At 41.8% G+C, this 21296-nt stretch overlaps 1 protein-coding gene across 8 annotated transcripts in view; it reads left to right on the plus strand.

Annotated features, from left to right (window-relative positions):
• The first annotated feature begins 536 nt into the window (after positions 1-536).
• anks1aa (ankyrin repeat and sterile alpha motif domain containing 1Aa) overlaps positions 537-21296 on the plus strand; it is a 67653-nt gene continuing 46893 nt past the window's right edge. For 7 of the 8 annotated variants that reach the window (XM_030733143.1, XM_030733147.1, XM_030733148.1 and 4 more), the window contains exons 1-4: positions 537-1037; positions 14136-14216; positions 14425-14581; positions 15522-15584. In XM_030733143.1, coding sequence (XP_030589003.1) covers positions 868-1037; positions 14136-14216; positions 14425-14581; positions 15522-15584 — 471 coding nt within the window. In that variant the 5' untranslated portion in view covers positions 537-867. The remainder of the gene's footprint in view (positions 1038-14135; positions 14217-14424; positions 14582-15521; positions 15585-21296) is intronic. The other variant, XM_030733151.1, reaches the window with a different exon arrangement.

The raw sequence follows: 21296 nt of genomic DNA on the forward strand, positions 1-21296 counted from the left end.
ATATTCCTAGGGACAGACCTCCCTTCGCCTCTTCCAATTGGAGAAGCAGAAGAAAATGGATGGATGGATATTCCTAGGGGTTTTTCTTTATTATTCGCCAGAATATCTGCTGTCACCGGACGAAATACTTTGAAATGCTGTAAAATGTTTATAAATTTGACTGGCATTAATACGATTAGAATCGCCTCGCTGCCAGTATCAGGTAGATCCATAGACAGTATGGGCAGTTCACAGTTATTAAATTTATGGATAATTCGTTTCCTTATTTTTATGCATTTATTTATTTATTTACAACCAGCGACTTATAAAGCGTTTAGTAAGTAATTAGGGGACTAGGTTTGGACATTTGCTGTGGATACCAGAGGTAAGAGGCAAACAGATCTTAAAAGCACTGGATGGGTAAATCCTACCCGTCAATCTAACCAACGCGCCATCTTGCTTATACCCGTGCAGCTCCTGCTTGAAGCAGCAAGGGCGGCGGTGATGGGGGGGGGGTGTGCAAGTGCGTGTGTCTGTGTGTGCGTCTGAAGGGTTTCGGATTGGAGATGCAGAAAGAAAGGGCAGTTTCGAGGAAGTGACGGACGACGCTCAGCGGTCTGGTCAGAGGAAGTTTGTTCGTTGCTGGTGCCGTGCTGTTGAGGGAAACTTTTCACTCCCGTGAGCGCAAGCAGCATCCGTAGATCGGGACGGACGGATTCTGCGGCGGAGGAAGCTTTTGTTTCCTCTCCACACTTAGCAGCATTGAGGAATAACTTGAGGTCGGGAGAAAGAGAGGATCACACAGGAATTTCTCTCCCACAACCAACCCCCCCTCCCCTTTTTCCTTCTCTTCCCCGCGCCTCCTTTGATTTCTTTCTGGGATCCGCGATGGGAAAGGAGCAGGAGCTTCTTGAAGCGGCGCGCACGGGAAACCTGGCTGCTGTGGAGAAGCTTTTATCCGGGAAGCGACAGTCCGCTGGCGGATCGTCTGGGACCGGTGGAAGCGGCAACAGCGGTGGCCACGGCGCCTCCTCTCATCCGCTCTCCAGTCTTCTCAGGTAGGCTTAGGGAAAGCCCAGACGAGGTGGCTCTGACTAAATGGGAGACAGTCAGCAGCATTGCCCCTGCCAAATATTGCCCAATCATTTACTGTTACTACATGAAACGGTGTTTCATGTGTGCATGGTTGCTTGCGTTGTCAAATAATCACAAGCTAAACCAGTGCAGCGCCCAAGCACTGGCATGCTTCTTTGTTAGCCTACACCTCCTCTTGTGTTACTGCCATTTCTACTGTAATGTGCACAAACAGCCTGGGAGGCAATTGTGCAACTTAAGTAGAGAAATCGGTAACAAATCAGCTCACGAGTGCTTTAAAGAAACGGATACATTTCTGTTATTAATTATAATGCTTACGTGCAGTCTAGACGTGAACACTCACTGGTGGAAGTGTCTTGTCACCATGAGACTCATTGTTAAGTAAAATTAGCTTTATTTTTTAAGGAAATATATTTTTTTTTTTTTTAGCCGCAAGTATAAAACCCTATTAATTACTGTTGATATTTGTAATATATTTGTAAGCCAGGAATATTACTTTCTTTTTTTAAGTAGTTACAGGAAGTCCTTGGTGAGGTAAACATTTGATGTGGTTTTTCACATCTATAAAAGACCCACTAGATATAGTTAGAAAGATTTAGCTGTGTTCCCTTTTGCCGTCTCTGGTTGCCTTTAGTAGTTATGAGGTCACTATTAAAGACCGAAAACACAGCCTAGAATTATATAAAGTAGCTGCCATGCTTGCCCACACTGACGTGTCTGCAATTGACAGTGATTGTGGACAGAAGAAGACTCAATCACCTATAACCACACACAGTGGGGGAAGCTAAAATATATAAGGAGCCAAATCCTAATATAAGTGTAAGATCCCTGTAACTTTGTGCAGATGATGGTAACAATAAATAAGATGGGGGAAAAAAAAGATCAGATAAGTTCAGTTTCATTTGATGCTGTGTATGTTATCTGTATTATAGGCTTGGCACTGACTGTTGTTTTTCTCTGTGCGGACAGATATTGGTTTTTATTCATAAAGTTTCTATGGTTGAGACAGCCAGTGTGCTGCATGCAATATTAAAACTTAGAAAGGAAGGAAAGAAGAGCCTTTTTGTTGAGAAAGAATCGACTCTTTCAAAATATAAAGCTTACGGCCTTTTTAAAATGCTGCTTGTCAGAAACCCACAGGTTGCCTATCTGTGCTAAAGTGTATGTCAATCATATAAAGTTGCTCCCCTGGGACCCCCTGTAACAGCCGCCTTCCTCTGAGAGAGAGGTGTTAAGGCAAAGCTTGAGGTGATGCACCACTGTGTTACTTAGTGGAGACTGCAAAATTTGCTCGAGATTATTACATTAAATCCTCCTAATTGGAAATCCAATTCAGAAATGTCACGCAGTGAAGGCTGACTCTTCTCTTCCTCGCTGCTCCGTGGGTGGACTGATGAGCTCATTGTGGCATCTATTCTGTCTTGAGCAATCAATGTTTGGCAATGGGATCTCTGGGAAATTACTGGCTAGACTTTGGGGGAAATGAATGAATAGGCAGTGTGTAAATCTGAAAAGCTTCTGGCTGGGCACACCTGAGACTACTAGACAGGCTCTTTATAAGAAGTTTGCACAAGCATTGACTTTGGCTGCTTTGGGGGGGTTGTTTGTGTATGACATTTGATTAAGTTTCCACAATGAAAATGTCAGTATATCTAAGGGCATTACAGTGGATTGGTACGGTGGTACAGGCTGTGGTTTTGTGTGCACGTGTGCTCCACCCCCCCCCCCCCCCCCCCCCCTTATTAAAATCTCTTTGCAACCTATTCATCATCCATTGTTAGAAAGTGTAGGCCTGTAATCCTGTCAGAGGAGATTTGATCTGTGGGTAAGACAGCTTTCTTTGGCAATTTTTTTTGCCTGTTCTCATTGTGTCAGCCTGTAGATATTTGTACCTGTGCTTTATTCCCAGTCCATTCACTTCTGCTTGTGTAATAACACTTTCTCTTAATTTAAGTTCCTTTTCAGCCTAAACAGTCATATGATGAGAGTTATTGATGTTGTCAGTTACTGTTAGTAGTGGGATATTTGACCCTGTGCACCGAATATACTGAAAAACCTACTTGTTTACCATGTAAATGAAACCACAGGCGATGCTGATGAGTGAACGAATCAGCTTCAGTCCCATTCTTTGAAGTGTTGTGTTGTATGCCCTTCTACTAGATTGTTAGTATTTTTGCTCTGGAATGGAACGCATGTTACGACTTGTAGTGTTTTTGTGAGCAGGCCGTTGTGTAGCTCTGCTCTGCGGAATGTCTGCTTTCCCAGGAGGCTGCATCCCAGCCGTTGCCATGGTATAGACACTGACCCCCGGTGTGTTTAACACTGCCGCCGCCCCAAACATTTGTTCCATGGTGCTCCATTAACACCAAAATGAGCCGGGCAGGGATTCCAAAAGTAGTAAGGTCACAATGTAACCTTGTTAGTACAACAGCACAGTGGCGGCTGTGGTTCTGTTGATGCATAAGTACGCAGGATGAACTGATTTTTAGGACATATATTTGCTGGTTCTTCCTCCATACTGTAATTTTTATTAGGGGCTCCATGACCTGTTTTGATCCCAGAGGTGTACAGGAAGAGATCAACACTAGTATTTCCTGGCTTAGGTCATCCAAACACAGGCAGCTGCAGCAGTTAGACCGGAGGTAAGACAAGTCCCTGGCAGGGAAAGTGCTTGCCCACTGAGGGGAAATTAACAGAGGAATGCATGGAGTCCTGGACAGACGCTCTGAGAGCTTAGCCAGATGAGAGCTCGTCTCCCAGCTCCACAGCTATGTCCTTTGTCCCACTGTCAAAGCGTAGAATGGTGCTTTTCATATTCATTTCAGCCCCCAAAGACCATTCTTTCTATACTTTTTAGTTTTACAAAGAAAATTGAGCTGTCATTTGGATTGAATTGGACCACCTATTAAGAAGAGTTCTCATTTAGGCTTATGTTTCCAATTCAAGTTGACTGAAACAAGTGGGGCTTTTTCAGTGTTTGGTGATAAACATCAGCTTAAGATATTCACGACGGTCTCTTGAAATATAGTTTCCCTAAGGGATGTTTTTCTGCTCTCAGTATGCTCGCTAGGATCATCAGTTTGATACTTGGTTAGCATTTTAAGAGGCTTGGGCAAAACTCCAGATCTTTCCATCCCATTACATCCGCAATTTTTGGCTCATCCCAAGCAGACCCATGCTGTCAGACTGCTGTCAGCCGAGAGAGTATGCTGCAGGAGAACTAGCGTGTACTGTCCTTTTTTAAAAACACTATTCCCTCTAGCTTCTCTTTGTATTACAACTGGTGTGCAAGTGTGTGTGTGAGATGCGATGCAGGGATGATGTGTGTACAAAATGACAGGCTCACAGCGGGGTTTGGACACCCTCTGTCCTTAGCTGTGCTTGATAGAAGCCGGACATTCAGAATGTCTCCGTGCTTGCATTTTCTGCAGAAAGATCGTGTTAAGAAGGTAGTTTCTACTTTTGCAATACTGGGAAGAGCCTCAAATTATTCTCTGGTAGAAAGCTGGGCCAGCGGCAGGCATGGCAGTCGCATTTCATCATTTGTTGACCTCTGAACTAAAAGAATTTGTAGCTGCTTCAACCCAGGAGGGAGCAGTGGTAGCTGGGAAATCTAACACCACCATGTTAGCATTCTGGGAGCATCTGAGTTTGGGATGCTCTGCTCTGTGCGTTATGTTTCCGGCTCGTGTTTGTGTAGCCTGAGAAAGCAGGCTGAAAGGCACTCAGCAGTGATGAATTCCACATATGTGTGAGGGATGGGAGCAGAAACTGACAAATACAGCATCCTTTCCATGCAGTATGTAGCTCTCCATATTTTAAACTAGTGGTGGCTGGCTAAAAATAGATGTCATCCAAGTGGGTCAGGGGGTTCTTCATTAGTTTTGTCGGGAAAAGGCTGCTTTGAACTTGTCTGAAATGAAAATATAGTTGTAAGGAAGCCAAACAAGGAATGTTTACAATAGAAATGATTTTTAATCAAGCTATTTCACAGTATTTCTTAATATTTTCTAACAGTTAAGTACACTGATACCAACACGTTGACACTGACACTCAGCGTCTGCATTGTTGAATGATATCTGCTTATCAGCTTATCAGCAAATTTGAATATATATTTTAAATAGCGGCAATCAGCCCTAAATTTTCACAATCCCTAGTTTTTACACGTAAGGATAAAACTGTCTCAGGATAGGAGAATCAGATCTGGGCATTGTCTAAAGTTGTGCTTGCTGACATGTAACATACAGCAGGAGTTTTTTAGATATGTTATCACCACCCACACCACTGTTTGTCTTTAGCAAGGGGTAGCCTCTAGACTATGTGTGTTGCCCCCCCTTTGTATTCTCAGGACAATCAGTATCTGCTGAGTTCTCACATGGGTTCAGCTGATGTTACACGGGCTGATGTACAGCTCAGTGGAGTAATGGAAAAACATGTAGTCCTGAAACTTGTCTGGTTTCTAAGAACAAATGCTGTTATTTACAGTTTCTATCTCTGTTCTTCCTGTACTAAAGAAACAGAAGTTGATATGAGAGCTATACATATATACTGACTCTTATGCGTGTATGTGTTTATGTGAATCATATTTAACCCCACCTACTGAAAAACCTATAGTTGCAAATACACAAATATAAGGTAAGGATGATGAGGTTGCTAGTTCTCTGCATGGTGTGTGTTTTGAGCCCATTCATAAAAAGAGACTTTAGGCATACCCTCTTGCCCTGCTCAGGCCCACATGTGCTCACTGCCTGCTTGCAGCCCCCAGACCAGACTTTTTCACACGCCTGGCCTTCTAGCTGGCGTCATTTTTTTACCTCACACTCCACTGCTCTCAGCAGACTTCTTGGCCACCTGCTGGGCCCACACCAACCTCTACTCCACCTTCAGACTTAAAACATGTTGTACTTGGAGCCAGACTAATGGCACTGCCCTCGGTATGTTGACACAGGAAACAAATTTGCCTGAATCTTTTTTTATTCCCCTTTGCTTTGGTCTTTCTGCAGAGTGTAAGAAAAAGACCTTACAAAGTTCTCTCGAATGGATTAACCTTAGAATGTCTAAGCAGTTTGACACCAGACTGTAACTGTGAAACCACATCTGCTTTCATATTCACACATAGATCATCACGAACAAGGGAAGATTAGTGTCATAGTAAAAGATAAAATGCAAATTTTAAAAGTCATTGCGCCTAATTTAATGAATGACTGCGCTGTTGAATTTTTCTGAACAAAGCTGAGATGCTACACTAATTCTACAGAAAATCAATTTTAAGAAGTGGGTCGTTAGTGTAGCTGAAAATAACTACCAATCGATGTGATTTTAGCCGAAACTGAACATGAGCTCTCTCTTTCAAGCAAAATGTTCAGTGGACACTTGGGCAAACAGTCAGATCCGTTTTCGGTGTCCAATGTGGGAAATTGTTGAAGGACAGGCTGCGATTAAATATGTTGTTGTTCCATATGATTCTGCTCTGTCCATTTTCTTTTTATGCCTACCTACCCTACCACCAGCATTTGCATGTAAATCATCTTGATTATGCTGCCCCTCACTGGACTGCTCTGAGCATAGTGGGCATATGACATGTCTTCACGCCTCTTGCTGTAACACAGTTGCACTGTGAAATGCTCACTGTGGTGTATTTTTGTTGCATGAAGACTTAATCAGGCTTTTACCACGACTGTGCGTTGCAACTGTGTTGCCAAATGAGCTGCTGTATGTCTGTCATGCATTTCGATCGATTTGAAGCGTTTCAGATTTTTGAACACTAAAACAAGAATTCATATTGTTCACAAGCCTCGTTGAAATGTTTATCATCGCACACGCTAGCGCTTGTTGGGATTTCTGAAATGGAAAAGACTTAATTTATTTAACTCATTTCAAAGCGCTCTTGCCTCAAGAATTCTTTTTGAAGTGCTTTAATCAAAGTGGCCGATCAGTCAGCCCACCGCTTTGATCCAAACTAAAATATCTCAGCAGCAACTGTGTGGCTTCCCTTGAAATTATGGCCAGACAACCCTCGTCCCCAGAGGATACAACCACAATTAGAACCGCAAGGTTTTCATTTGTGGTTCAGAGTGAAGTGACAACTATTGGAGAGATTGTTGTGATATCTTGTAGAGATATCCCCCTCAGGATTCCCTGTAATAACTCAGGTGAACCTGAACCTGTCATCTACCACTACCATCATCACTGTGATGTTTCCACCAGATTTAGCTGTATTTGTGTGTATGGCAAAATACACGTAAACACCTTAATCACCAATCGATGAACGTCACCATAGTCATTGTGTACAACAGTGTATTTAAATACACTGTCAAAAAGCTGCTGCCATGCATATACCATATCTGCTACCTTAATACAAAAATGGGCTCACCAGGAATTCTAGAAAATTAAAGCTTCTCCATAAAAGGTCAGAAGCATAAACCACATGATCAAAAAGCTCTCTTCACACCTAACTTTAAGACCTGTTAGTCATAGACTTGTTGAAGTTATGCCATAGCTGTGTCATGCATTTGAAATTTTGTTGCCTAATTTTTTTTCTCTGTCCCAACTAACTTGTTTTACTGCTTTATAGCTACAGACGTGCCCTCCTGTAATCTCATCTGTAGTAACCTTTCATGAACATGTACTACTTAATTACAGTCATAGCTCTTCAGTCCTAACATCAATTAGATGTTAGCATCTTTACAGAGTTTTTTTTTTTTTTTTTGGCTCATTAAGTCAGAAAAGTGTAGTACTCAGCAGGCATGGAGGACTCTGGCCAGAACCTCAGTCTCTGCTGAGGAGTAGATGTTCGAGTAGACTGTTTGGCAGCAGGGCATCTGGTTTCAGCACCCGCTAGCAGTATGCATAATTAAGCCCAATTTCCCTGACGGTGGGTGACATGTGCCAGTCACTGCTGGGCTCAGTGCCCTGGGCTAGACTAATCCCTGGCAGTGTGGTTACACTGCTAATAGGCTGGAGGGCAAATCTGTTTATTTGACACTGGGTTCACACACACCTGGGTTCTTATTTACTTAAAGCTTCTACTGCATTTTGCCTTGCTCGTTCCCCGAGGCTTAATGAATAAACATTTACATGCGCTGTATATCATTTCTACCACTGCTGGTCTTTCAATTAAAAAAAAGAAGAAAAAGAAGAAAAAAAAAAGAGATGTGTGTGGGAGTTGTTTAGCTCGAACTGATAAAATTCTCAAAGTATCTGAGTTAACTGTCAGAACTTTACGTTATGCTCTTTTGCACACATAACGTTAGCTAACTTTCGTGTGTGCAGCTTTACTATAAATGTGCAGTAACCAAGGTTTATGAGAGGTGTGAGCTTGCTAGCCTTGAAAGATGCCATCTCACATTAATTAAAAGAAAGACTGATGCAGAATGTAGAATTTTTAATAAGACGTGGACTTCTAAGTATTCATTTACTGAAGTCAGATATAAAGCCGTGTGCTTAGTTTGTGGAGAGCAGATTGCTGTATTTAAGGATTACAGTTTGCATCACCATTGCAAGACTAAACACCCAGAGAAATACGAGGACTTGATTGATATAGAGCAGGAACAGACATCTGACGATTTGCTAGCAAAGCTGCAAAAGGAACAACGACTTTTTCCCAAGTTTTATGCGTTCAGCGATTGAGCAGTCAAGACCAGCTTTGTGATTTCCCTCAGAATTGCAAAAAACAGTAAGCCATTCACTGACGGGGAGTTTATCAAAGAGCGTTTGGTGGAGTACGCTGCGCTAATATGCCCTGAGGAAAAAAAAAAAAGAATTTGAGGGGACAGCTTTGGCTTTTTCTCATTGCAAGACATGACAAAAGCTGTTCACAAAACTGCTCAGTTATTCATATTTGGGATAACAAAAAAGTTTGAGATATCTGAGGAGCTGGCAGCAGTGCACTCAGTGAAAGAGACTAGGACTTAAAAGAGGTAACTGCGTGCTTGGATAGACTGAGGCTGAAATGGAACACACTGGCAGGTGTTACAATCGATGGCTCTCCAAATCTGACAGGGAAAGATGTTGGACTTCTGAAGCAGATGCAAGATATTTCAACCATGTTGCTGATGTAACTATTTAGTTAACTTCGTGGAGGCAAGAGCACTGAATCACAGATAGCTTGTTGCTCTTTTGGAGGAGCATGAGATTGAACATGGAGATATAGGCTACCACATAGTTGTGAGGTGGCTCGGCCTGGGCAAGGTGCTAAAAAAAAAAAAAAAAAAGAGTATGGGAAAGTTTTGGGAGAAAAAAGGCAAGGATGCTCTCAGATGCAGAATGGAAGGCAGATTTTGCATTTGGTCAGACACTGAACCTGACCAACCTTGTTCAAGCCCAGAGTAGACCAAATTTCTCTCACTGAACAAGAAAAAAACAACAAAAAGTGCAGATGAAGATGATGCTGATGCTAGTGTGTTTCTGATCACTGTCTTACTTGTGCTTGAGCTTCAGGGCGTGAACTGACGGCCAGACATTCTCCTTCAGGATTTTTCTGGTAGAGAGCAGAATTCATAGTTCATTACACCATCACGCATACACCACCATGTTTGACTGTTGGTACGATGTTCATTTTATGAAATGATGTGTTAGCTTTGCCCCTGATGTAATGGGACACAAACCTTCAAAAGGTTCGGCTTTTGTCTCATCAGTCCACAGAATATTTTACCAAAAGTCTTGGGGAGCATCAAGATGTTTTTTGGCAAATGTGAGATGAATCTTTTTGTTCTTTTTGGTCAGCAGTTTGTTTATTTATTTATTTATATTTTTCACCTTGGAACTCTCCTATGGATGCTTTTCTTTCCCTCCAGGCTCTTTTTTTGGTTAACTCATGAACACTGACCTTAGCGGAGGCCTGTAGTTCCTTAGATGTTGTTCTGGGTTCTTTTGTGACTTTCTGGATGAGTCGTCAATGCGCTCTTGGAGTCGTTTTGGTAGCCACTCCTGCGGCAGTTTCACCACTGTTCCGAATTTTCTCCATTTGTGGATAATGGCGCTCACCATGGTTCGCTGGAGTCTCAAAGCCTTAGAAATGGCTTTGTAACCCTTTCCAGACTGATGATGTCACTGACTTTGTTTCTCGTGTGTTCTTGAGTTTCGTGGCATGATGTGTTGCTTTTTGAGATCTTTTAGCCTGCTTCACTTTGTAAGACATTTAATATTTAAGCCATTTCTTGATGCAGTAATCAGGCCTGGGTGTGGCTACTGACACTGAGTTCAGCTTTCAAAAAAAAAAAAAAAAAAAGTAGTTAACTCACAGTTAATTCATGATTAAACAAGGGGGGGGTACTTATCCACATGGGTCCTGTTAGGTTTGGATTCCCCTTAATAAATGAAATCATCATTTGAAAACTACATTTTGTATTTACTTGGGCCATCTTTGTCTAATATTAAAATGTGTTTGATCTGAAACATTTAAGTGTGACAAAGGTGCAAAAAAGAAACCAGGAAGGGGGCGAATGCTTTTCCGTAACAATATGTTTCATATTTTCAGTATGTAATTGTGGCAGTAACGCAAGTGTTTATATAGAGGTGCAATTTGCTGCCTAACTTCAGATGAGTCATCTACTGCTACGACCTCTGTACCCAGTATTAGTTGGCACATTTAGTCATGTGATCTCCCAGCCCCTTTTATCAGTGGTTAAAACAATGAATTATTCAGAGTTCCTGATTTTAATATTATGTTTGAACATTTGGGATGATCAAAGTGCACATGTTAATGTTTGATATTGTTCTAGTCTCTCTTTGTTTTTAGTTAATTTGATATGATAATTGTACATAACACATCTTTTATTGTTATAACTGTGTATGATTACTACAGAATTTTCTTCTTTTTTTTAATAGAATTTTTGGCTTTAGTGTGAAATACAAACATTTAATTTGTAAACTGTGTGTTTAAAAAAAATTAAGCAAGCAGTGCACTAAGACAATCAGACTAAAAATGGGATTTTACTTGCTTCTCTTAGTTGGATTATTGAGTACAGCTCAATTTACAATAAAAACCTGATCTACCATAATCTAACAATCCAATTTAGATACACATGCAAACATACCAACTGGCTCGATTTAGTTTTAAGACTGAAAACCACACTTCAGTGAAATAAATGAGTGAGCTCAGTGATATCTGGACTTGAGGAAAAGACAAAATTTTCTTTTTCAGCCTAAATGTTCTAGACATCTCTTCGGTATATGTGACGAATATCGCTAAACTAATGAAGACAGTAAATGAGAGATGGAAAATGTTTTTATCCTTCCTCCGCTCTTTGTGGCCAGACTTTGTACAAAACAGAATTGCAGCCCCCCCCCCCAGAATCTCTTTCAAACTTAGGCTTCATCCTGCTGATATTCCCTCAGGCAAATTAAGGATTAGCTCAGCCTTTCAAACAGGAATTCCTCAGTCAGTTCCCATGAATATGCCCCCTCCCAAACCAAATCAACTCTGTTTTGCCCATTGCCCAGCTATGGGCCTAAGCCCCATCCCTCCGTTAGGTTGGTTGTGAGCCGTAGTAAGAGGATGAAGTGGATTGTCGAGCACCACTCTGACTCATGCCCTTGAGTACCACGCTGCCAAAATGCTCAGAGGACGTAACACTTGTACTGCACCTAAAGCTGCTGCTGCGGGCAGCTCTGTTAATAGCAAACTGCAATACTATGACAGTGAGAAAATGTAATGAGCTGACATCTTCAGTCCCTCTGCATGGAGGTGATTTTGATAGGATTAATGAGCAGCCATATCCCCGATTAGAACTGTAATATTATGGCAGTAGAATGATGCGGCTTGGGACGTATCACGCTCCTATTTGTTTATTTATTTTGGGGGTCATGAGGATGATGTGGAACAATGTTTGTTTCTGTGTGATATTTTTAGAGTTCCCTTTTCTTTTTTTCTAATGGCATAACTGACGAGGAAGGCCAATAAGCAAAGGCATTTTAAAAATATAGCTTTTAGAACCGGTGACTTAAAATGTGAAAGGGAAATCCTGCTATATGTCTCATGATACCGCTGACTAAACTGAGCTTTGTCTTGCATACGTTTTTCCTTCTGAAACTTGGGGATTTGTTGTCAAAATTCTGGATGTGCCTATACTGCAAGATACATAAATATAAACTGACATTTATATTGCAGAATCTCTAAAGTACAAAGGACATATCTCTTGTGTTTACTTGTATATGACAGTCAGTGCAGCAAAACCAAAAGGTGCATGATCGTGCGTCTCTCTCTTTCTTTTTCTCTCATGGCTGCCCTGTGGCAGATTTTGTTTTAATCCCTCAGTTGTAGTCACTGCTCTGTTCATGTTTATGTTAATTTGTATATGGGATTTCTGCTTTAAGCAGTTACATAACTCTTTATCTAGGACAGCAACTAGAGGTCTGTTTCGGTCTCCCTTTTGATGCGTGCAGTGGACAAGTGCAGGGCAGCGTTGCTGTTTGCACATTCGGTTACATTTAAAAGACAGGAAGTGAATTTGTGTGCATGCCTGAAAAGCTGACATAATCATAGCTCGCATATTTTCCCCTCTCGAACAGAATTTTATCTGGCCCTAACATTTCTTGCCACATGCTCCCACTAGTATTTCCTCCTAGCACTGCTTTTCATGTCCCACTTCATGGCTGCCCGACTAGTCGGGATGAGACCCAGAAATCCTGCTGTAAGAAATAAACAGCTTAGGTTATGAGTAGTAGAGCTGTGCATCTCTGTGTGTCCACGCTCTGTCAGGCCCATTGTTCTGGAGGCTACAGAGCGCTCCAAGACACTTATTTAATGAGACGGCTCTGACTGTGTAATTGCAGGCTGTTCTGAGAGCTATTATGGGAGATGTATTTTAGGGGGGACAAAACAGCCATTACTGCGGCAAAACCGAGCCGTGAATGTGGAGCAAAGTCACACTCTGTCAGCGGTGTTGATATAAGGGCGCTGAGCATCCCGTTGCCACACTGTCTACACACTTATTATGTTACGGATCAATCCATAATGTGTCTTTAAATGTGTTCGACTCCCAGAGCTAGTGTTTAAATTTGTGTCTACATTGTAAAGAGTTGAAAATAGCCTGAGCTGCTGCTGTTCTTTTCCCTAGTTCTCTCCAGGCTTCATTCATAGAAGTTACTTGCTTGCTACTATCAAAATTCAAGCCAGTAATAATTTATGAAGCTATCCAGCTGTCAACGCAGTGTTTTGCATTTCAGACATTTTCCCAGAATATATATATATAAAAAAAAATGTAAAAAAGAAAAAAACTCATCTCTTTTTTTTTAACAAATCTTCTTACATTTATGATTGATTCCCTGCGAGGCCCAGCTGTTTTGCTCCAATTCGCTTTCTGTATGCCAGATGACTCTGGTCTCACATATTTGGTTCACCAGTGCTGGGATTTCCTAGTCACATGATTTATTTAGGATGTTTTAAGATCTTTCGGAGAGCCTCGCGTCTCTCTTTTAGCTCTTTAAATTGCTCTCACCATCCTCTCTGTCCACCCCTCCTGTCATCACTCTCCTTTCTCCTCACCACAGTGCTCTTTGCAAATTAAAAGAAACAAACCAATCTGAGCTGACAGCTGAGTTCAGCTCAAATAAACGAAAGGCCAGCAGTGGTTTAGCTCTCTATCTTACACTTTACCCCGTCGGTGCCGTTTGGCTCTGTCCCAGGGCTTTGTTTATTGTTAGTTACATTGCATAACAAAAGCCTATTCTACATCAGGACCTTGCCCAGAATAATCAGGCTTTGGTTGCACAGACTTATTGTAGATGAGCTCATCTTAGCGGCTTCCCACTGCTGGCAGTGCTTTTTTTTTTTTTTTTTTTTTCCTTCTTCCTGGTTTAATGGCGCTTTTGGCCCCTTGCTTCTTCATTCCTGTCATTTCAGATGTTTTTCAACAAAGAGACATGAAGGTTTCTCGCCACCTGAATCTTAGATGCAGCTGTGAGACACTGAGATAGCAATCAGAACAGAAACAGTCACACCCACGGATAAACTTTGCAGAGGGATAGGCCGTTTTTGTTTGGTGTAGTGTGTGGTATGTGGTATGTGTGTTGTGTACTGCCTGTGTTATGGGAGACTAACAGTCCTTTCTGCTTTTCAGTATCTGGAGAGGCCCCAATGTGAACTGTGTGGACAGCACTGGATACACCCCTCTTCACCACGCCGCCCTTAATGGACACAGGTAAGATCGGTGTTAGAATTAGGCAGTATGCTTGTTTCAGTAGTTGTGTTTATGCTCTGAAATTGTACGCAGTCTACCCTGGCAGACAACAGTCCCTCGGGGAAAATGAATCTATTGACTGGCTATTTATTAAGGCTCTGTGTATTTATTAGTGTGGTTTTTACTATTGGCATTTTCTAACCTGCCCTGTTCCTCCATTCACCTGCAGCGAAGTGGTGGAGGTGCTGCTAAGAAACGAGGCCTTGACCAACATCGCGGACAACAAGGGCTGCTATCCTCTCCATCTGGCTGCGTGGAAAGGAGACGAGCATATCGTAAAACTTCTTATTCACCAAGGCCCTTCACACCCCAAACTTAACGAGCAGGTCTGCCAGTGCAATTACCCTTCTGTGTTAATGCACATGTGTTTATGCTGGTCACTCTTACAGTTCTGGTTTTGTTTGTCAAAAACGTTGTGCTGTAAATGTTAAAGGAAAGCAGTACTGAAATGACGTCGCCACTAGATTGACTTTGGTGCTGCAGACAAACACGTTGTTTTTCAGTGTGCATGTCTGCAGCGGACACATTAAGGCCTTGCGCAAGAGTTCTCTCCCCAGCGTTTACACTAATGATGCTTTTCAGCACATTTGTGATCTCTGGTAGTGTCAAGATGACAGCTCTAATGGTTTAAACATCAACTACATGAAGTTCATCCTTTTCCACATTGACTAAAGTGGCTAATTATTTTTGCAAAAAAAAAAAAAAAAATCACATAGAGATTGGAAAATTTGAGTGCAGCATGGCATGCATTTGAATAAGATGAATGTCAGAAAAGACTGTGAGCAGAGTTAACATTAACCTGCATCTTGAGTCTGACTTCTCCTTTGAAATGTGATACTTGAAGTGCTTTGACAGCTTGCTAGAGTGAAAAGTGCTTGTTTCCTCTAACCATTTTAACTGTTTTTAACTCCTATATTTGATATTTTATTTGGTTGCTTTCTGCACAGATTGCCTCCAAACTGAAACCATCCCTGGGCTGTCCTATTTGAGTTGAGGAGAAATGACCCATAATGAGCTTTGTAAACTTAGAAACATCTGACCAAACAAAACACCACATTCAGAAACAAGCACAAAGTCACCAAGAAGTGTCTTAGTTTCATTTTGTGTCATTTCTCCCTGCCTGTTCATGACATCTGATTGTTCATTAACCTATTTGGTTTTTTTTTCTCCTTTTTATTTAGTTTGACTCATTTGTGATCATCACTCATTCGTTCATTGCTTGTCTGAACCAAAACCATCGACCTATCTTCTCTTCCTCCCTCCCAGAGCTCTGTAGACCATAAAGAGTTCAAACGCTGTGGGCCCTTTGACCCCTATATTAATGCCAAGGTGTGTACACAGTGCTGCCAAAACATTTCCTTTAAACATGCCTCTTTGCTTTACTGCTGTGTTGGCTTTCTGTGCTTGGGTTTGGTTTGTCGCTGCTGCTTGTGGGGCCACTCAGCTGGGAGACCTGGGGAGGCTTTTAACTTCGCTCTCTGCTCTCCTGCTTTCTACACATTTGTCTGTGATCTCCAGTTATGTTGAGATGTGGTGTTTAATGCAGGAAACATTGCTTCACAGCATATCCCGTCACAGAAGTTTATCTCAGAGGTTTAGTAAATGCCTGTCTTCCACGGGACATTGTAGGTGATTTATGAGTCTTTCTCCAGTGCATGAGAAAAACCTGATTTACCGTAAGTACGGTGCACTTGTTGGCAACACACAGCCAGCTGTAGAGGATTATATTGGCTGATACAAACCACACCATCAATTAAAGCTACTATAATCAGTCTGGTATGACCCCATCTGAAAGATCTATAGGATGCAGGACGTCCTCTTTTAAACCTGCCACTGGCTTTCAAAGGATTAGCTCAAAGGTTTGTAAATTCTGACATTCATGGTTCCCAGACAGTGTAATATAATGACTTTGTTGATCTCCCTGATTTTTCCTCAGGGACCAACATGAGATTGAGATTTTTGTTGATGATAGTAACATTGGTTACAGGCCTTTTTTTTTGTTGTTTTTTTTGTCCCACTGAAGATGAATAGAAACTTTGATTTCTCCTTTTTATCTAGAGCCACCATCACGCAGCAGTTTTCATTTTTCAGTTGTTGTTTTATGATCAGATAACTGAAAAAAGAACCTTCCTATCATGCAATATGTGGTGTGTAATGTTAATCAGCAGATATTAACATCCTACCATGCTGAACTAAAATGCACCAACATAATAGATGGTACTTGGATGTTAACACGATTGGGGGGGGGGGGGGGGGGGGGGCACATTCTCACAGTGCCACAAGAATGGCTATAGTTTATTCATGTTAATGTAGTTTATAAAATGACTTATTGAAATGAATTCATTTGGGAAGATCAAATTAAATCCCTTCCAATTTCAACACAACTGTATATTTTCACCTGCTGTTGATAAGTATAGACCAGGAGTCTTTTGTGTGCAGGTCGTAGGTAACAGATTCAACTGAAGTAACTGCTCACCCTAGTACCTACAGTATTACACCAGGCGCAAGCCTATACCATTCATCTACCCTGGGAAGCCCCAGCCTTTCTGCATGTGGAGGATTGCACAGTGCTCAGCTGACAGTGTTGTCCTCACAGTTAGTGCAGTGTACAGGGTGAACATGCTGGCCGTGCCATGATTTGATTTTCTGCAGGCAGAGCTGGAAACGCACCCAGGCCAGTAGATAAATCTGCACACTATTTTAGTACATTGTCACGTTTCCCCTGGACTAATCTTCTTAGCATTTGGATGGGAAGGCTGGCTTTCTTTAGTGCTGATGTAAAGTACATCAGAGCATGCATTCTCCTGAAGGGGTTGCATTAGTTCTAATGCTTTTTCCATTTATTCTAATTCAAGGATTTTAATTAGACTAAATGGATTGTTTTGCTCTGCTGAGATGTTGAAAAATGTCTGAAAGTAAACACTTCTGGGATAGTTTGTGCGCCACTCCTGGTCATGAAACTGAATAATTGATGCTTTGTTATTAATAAACCAGAAATCTGGATGGTGTGGCCCTGGTTGGGGTCATCGTTGATGGCATCATGTGACTTAGTAGGCAGTCTGTGTTCTGGCTCAAGAGTCATAGCAGTCCAGGTCCAGAGCACCATCTCATGAGGAGGGGAAGGATGGGAGGTTTTCAGTGTGCAAGTCTCTTTGAATCAGCATCAAAGAGAGAGTACCGTGCCATGCCTGTCTATGTGAGTGTGTAAAAATGGGTCTATGTCCTCCTCCTTTCTCTTCCTCACACATCTCAGTTTGTGCTTGCTCTGGTGAAGAGGGGAAGAGGTGAACATTGTCACAGTAACAGTGTCAGGGTTTATTGGTGCTACAATGGCAGAGAGTGACCCACTGGAGAGATGCTGTGTTTGTGCAGAGTAAGCTGGTGTGATTGAAGGTGAACAGTGATGCTGTCCTAAACTTCTAAGGGTCTACAGCTTCATTGGTACTCTTCAGGGACACTTGAGAAATCAGCCTGGACTGGGTCCACTTTGCTGTCATCCTGGTCCATGAAGTTAGCCAAACTAATGTTTATTCATTATACTATCATCCTGTCTCCTGCTGGTACTGACTTCTGTGGGAAGGCCACTTTGATGATGTTTCAAAAGCCTCAGCAGGGGAGCATTGGCCACTAACCGCAAGAGCTGACCCCCACACCGGTTGGGGATGTAGAGGTTCAGTACATGCTGTTCTAAAATTTTAGTTGGAGGTTCTAGAACAGAGTCAAACAAAAGGTTATAAGTAGCTATTTTGAGACTGCATCTAGTGAATTTGTTTTTAATCTCTCCATTATTTTTGTGATTATTAAGTTTTGTCTCTGGGCTTTTGAACTGCTGAAAGCTGGATGAAAAAAATAATCATGTAAATCACGGAACCTTGTGATTTAAAAATAGTAATACACCGATATATCGTACACGTTATATGTCATTGACGTACATGTGCCAAATAGTGATATTTTTATTAAAAACATGCAGGCGTTCTAAGTGGATCTCTCAAACTGGGACTCTGGTGGGTACTTGTGAAAGTGTTTATTTCATTAAAAAAAAAAGGAAACAAAGTTGCAATGAAGGAGACTGACGCAACAAAAAAAATCATTTTATAACTGCATGGATGTTTCTCTTGCAGCATATCACAAAATTCCTGCATTGCCGTCTGATCTTTTTCACAGGCAGCATTGTGATAGCTGAAATATGGACTATTCTCTGATTCCCGTACCTAATTTTTATCTTGGCAGTCTCTCAGTCAGCTTCATGAGCTAATCACCTGAAATGGTTTCCCAACAGTCTTGAAGGAGTCCCCAGAGGTGCTGAGCACTTGTTGAATGCTTTGCCTTCACTCTGCGGTCCAACTCATCCCAAACCATCTCAACTGGGTTTAGATCAGGTGATTGTGGAGGCCGGGTCATCTGACGCAACACTCCATCACCCTCTTTCTTGCTCAAATAGCCCTTACATAACCTGGAGGTGTGTTTGGGGTCACTGCCCTGTTGAAAAACAAATGATGGTCCCGATAAGCGCAAACTAGATGGGATGGCATGTTGCTGCAGAATGCTGTGGTAGCCATGCTGGTTAAGTGTGCCTTGGATTTGAATAATCACCACCAGTGTCACCATCAAAGCACCCCCCATACCATCACACTTCCTCCTCCATACTTCACAGTGGGAAATACACATCTTTTCTGCGTCTTACAAAGACATGGCGTTTGGAACCAAAAATCTCACATTTGAACTCCACAAACCGAAGGACAGATTTCCACTGGTCTAATGTCCATTCCTTGTGTTCCTTGGCCCAAGCCATTCTCTTCCTTTTGTTCTTCCTTCTTTGCAGCCATATGACCATAAAGTCCAGATTCAGGCAGTCTGAACAGCTGATGTTGAGATGTGTGTGCTACTTGAACTCTGTGTTAATCCACAATGCAGACAATTTTTAAATAATAAAAAACCACTGAATTAGACGGTGAGTCAAAACTTTAGACTGGTACTGTATACTGAAAAATTAAACGTGCAGTGCAAAGCTTAGTCATCTCTGCTGCTGCTGCTGTTGCTCCCCTCTTCAGTGTTTGCAAACCAGTTGCTGCCAGTGAATGTAAAATGCAGCCCTGCTGGTGGGACCATTACGACAGAGATGAGATTCAAAACACAGGTATACTGCGAAATACAGAGAGCTTTATCTGGGCCTCATAGGCTTAAGCCAGATTCATGGTTCTGCACTTGTGTCTGTTTGTGTAGCTCTTTGGCTAAACAGAGCTAATTCAACCAGCGTGCAGGTGACTGAGACTCGCTTGATGTTTCCAGACAACACCAAGAGATCCCCAATGCATAAGTCAAATGTTGATTGGTTTAAAAAGTGGGATTAGGAAAGAGAAGCACAAACAATAATCAAAGATTAAAAAAAAACCACTGATGTGAAGCACAAACAGTGACTCTGTTTCACACCATTACAAAGTTGCTTTTTGTTATCACTTTGATATTCTCTGCAGCAGGGGCTACGATACACAACCAACAACAATGCAAACAAGCACAAGAGTAGCCCACATTACTGGTTGGTCCACATATTTTTGACACTGACCCCAGGTGACAGACGGCTAAAACATGTAGATCTGTGTCTACTAAGTAGCACCTACAGGCAACCAATGCCGATACCTCGAATCTGTGTTGTGTTATCTCATTTGGCAAGAGCTGTAATGTAGCAGACATTAATTTACATGTAACAGACCTGCACTCTAGCATTAATCATAAATATAAGCTAGAAAGTTAGAAAGTGTTGTTTCAGAAAACAGGCAGGGGGGAGGAGAGAAGGGGGGAGAAAGGAACCCCACCACACCAACAAAAAAAAAACACCCAAAAAACCCACCCCCCAAACAAAAAAAAAAAGACAACCTCCCCCCCCCCCCAAACCCCCACCACCCCCCCCAACACCCCCCCCCCCCCCCCCCCCCCCCCCCCCCCCCCCCCCCCCCCCCTTAAATTACTATATTTTACCATTATACACCCCTTAGTCTGCTCAGACTCGTCATGCTACCTTTCATCCAGGCTTTGTCTTCTTATATAGGTCACATGTCTAATACAATATACAGGAGGTTGGTAAATTCTGATCAAGCCGCAGATGTGCTCTACATGTCCCTGCACAAACCGCTTTAGAACCATCTAAAATAAGTACCCAAGAAAGGAACTATTTAATGAAGATAAATTGAAATATTTTAGCTTTTGGCAGACCTAGGCTCATGTAAGCCTGTATTTGCAGAAATAAAACGGACCTTATGTCTTTCTGTCTTTGGTGTGCATTGGAAATTGCTGATGGTAGCAGTTGAAGTAATTTTTCTGACTTGGGAACCTCATTATCAAAGCAGAACAGAGTTTCCCTTCCTTCCTCTAGGCCTAATGTTTGCAGTGTGACAGCACTCTCATTTGTCCCCTCTGTCTGCCACTCTGGTGTCCAACTTATGCCTCGTCAACATGTCACACTCCCTCCCCTACCTTCTGCTCCCTGCTTGTCCTCCAAGACCTGTTCTCATCTCAGTCATTCCAAGAAGTGCATGAAGTATGCTTGACAAGCCCCCGAGGGAGCATCATGTGTTTTTTTTTTTTTTTTAGGGTGTGTCTTCCATGTCGGGTAAATTTGAGGAGCAGAGATGGGATGTCCTATTTTTATATAGTTTTTAGTTTTTAGTAGCTGGGTTTGGAAAATCGTGTATTTTAACAAGTGCAATATGCAGACCAAAATTAATGTTTTCCTGTAAAAGGGAGAAAATGTCCACTACACAAATATGTGCATTAGTCTATGGCTAGAAGCCATTTAGACATCCATCTCATTACAAGAGTGCAAGACCTGTTTACTATGGAATGTGTCAGTATTTAAATACCAATCCATTATAGCCTGCCTTTATATTATTGGTGCTAAAAAACCTTGGGGAATTTGGTGGTTTTGGAGTTTTGACAAATGAAGAAAAATACCAAATTTGGAGCAAATTATTATTTTTTTGTGATTAACAGTTTTATTTTCTAACAAAATATATCAGAACATCAGAAGGGAAATCAGCATAACCC

The sequence above is a fragment of the Archocentrus centrarchus genome, chromosome 7, assembly GCF_007364275.1.
Source record: "Archocentrus centrarchus isolate MPI-CPG fArcCen1 chromosome 7, fArcCen1, whole genome shotgun sequence".
Taxonomy (NCBI): Eukaryota; Metazoa; Chordata; class Actinopteri; order Cichliformes; family Cichlidae; genus Archocentrus; species Archocentrus centrarchus.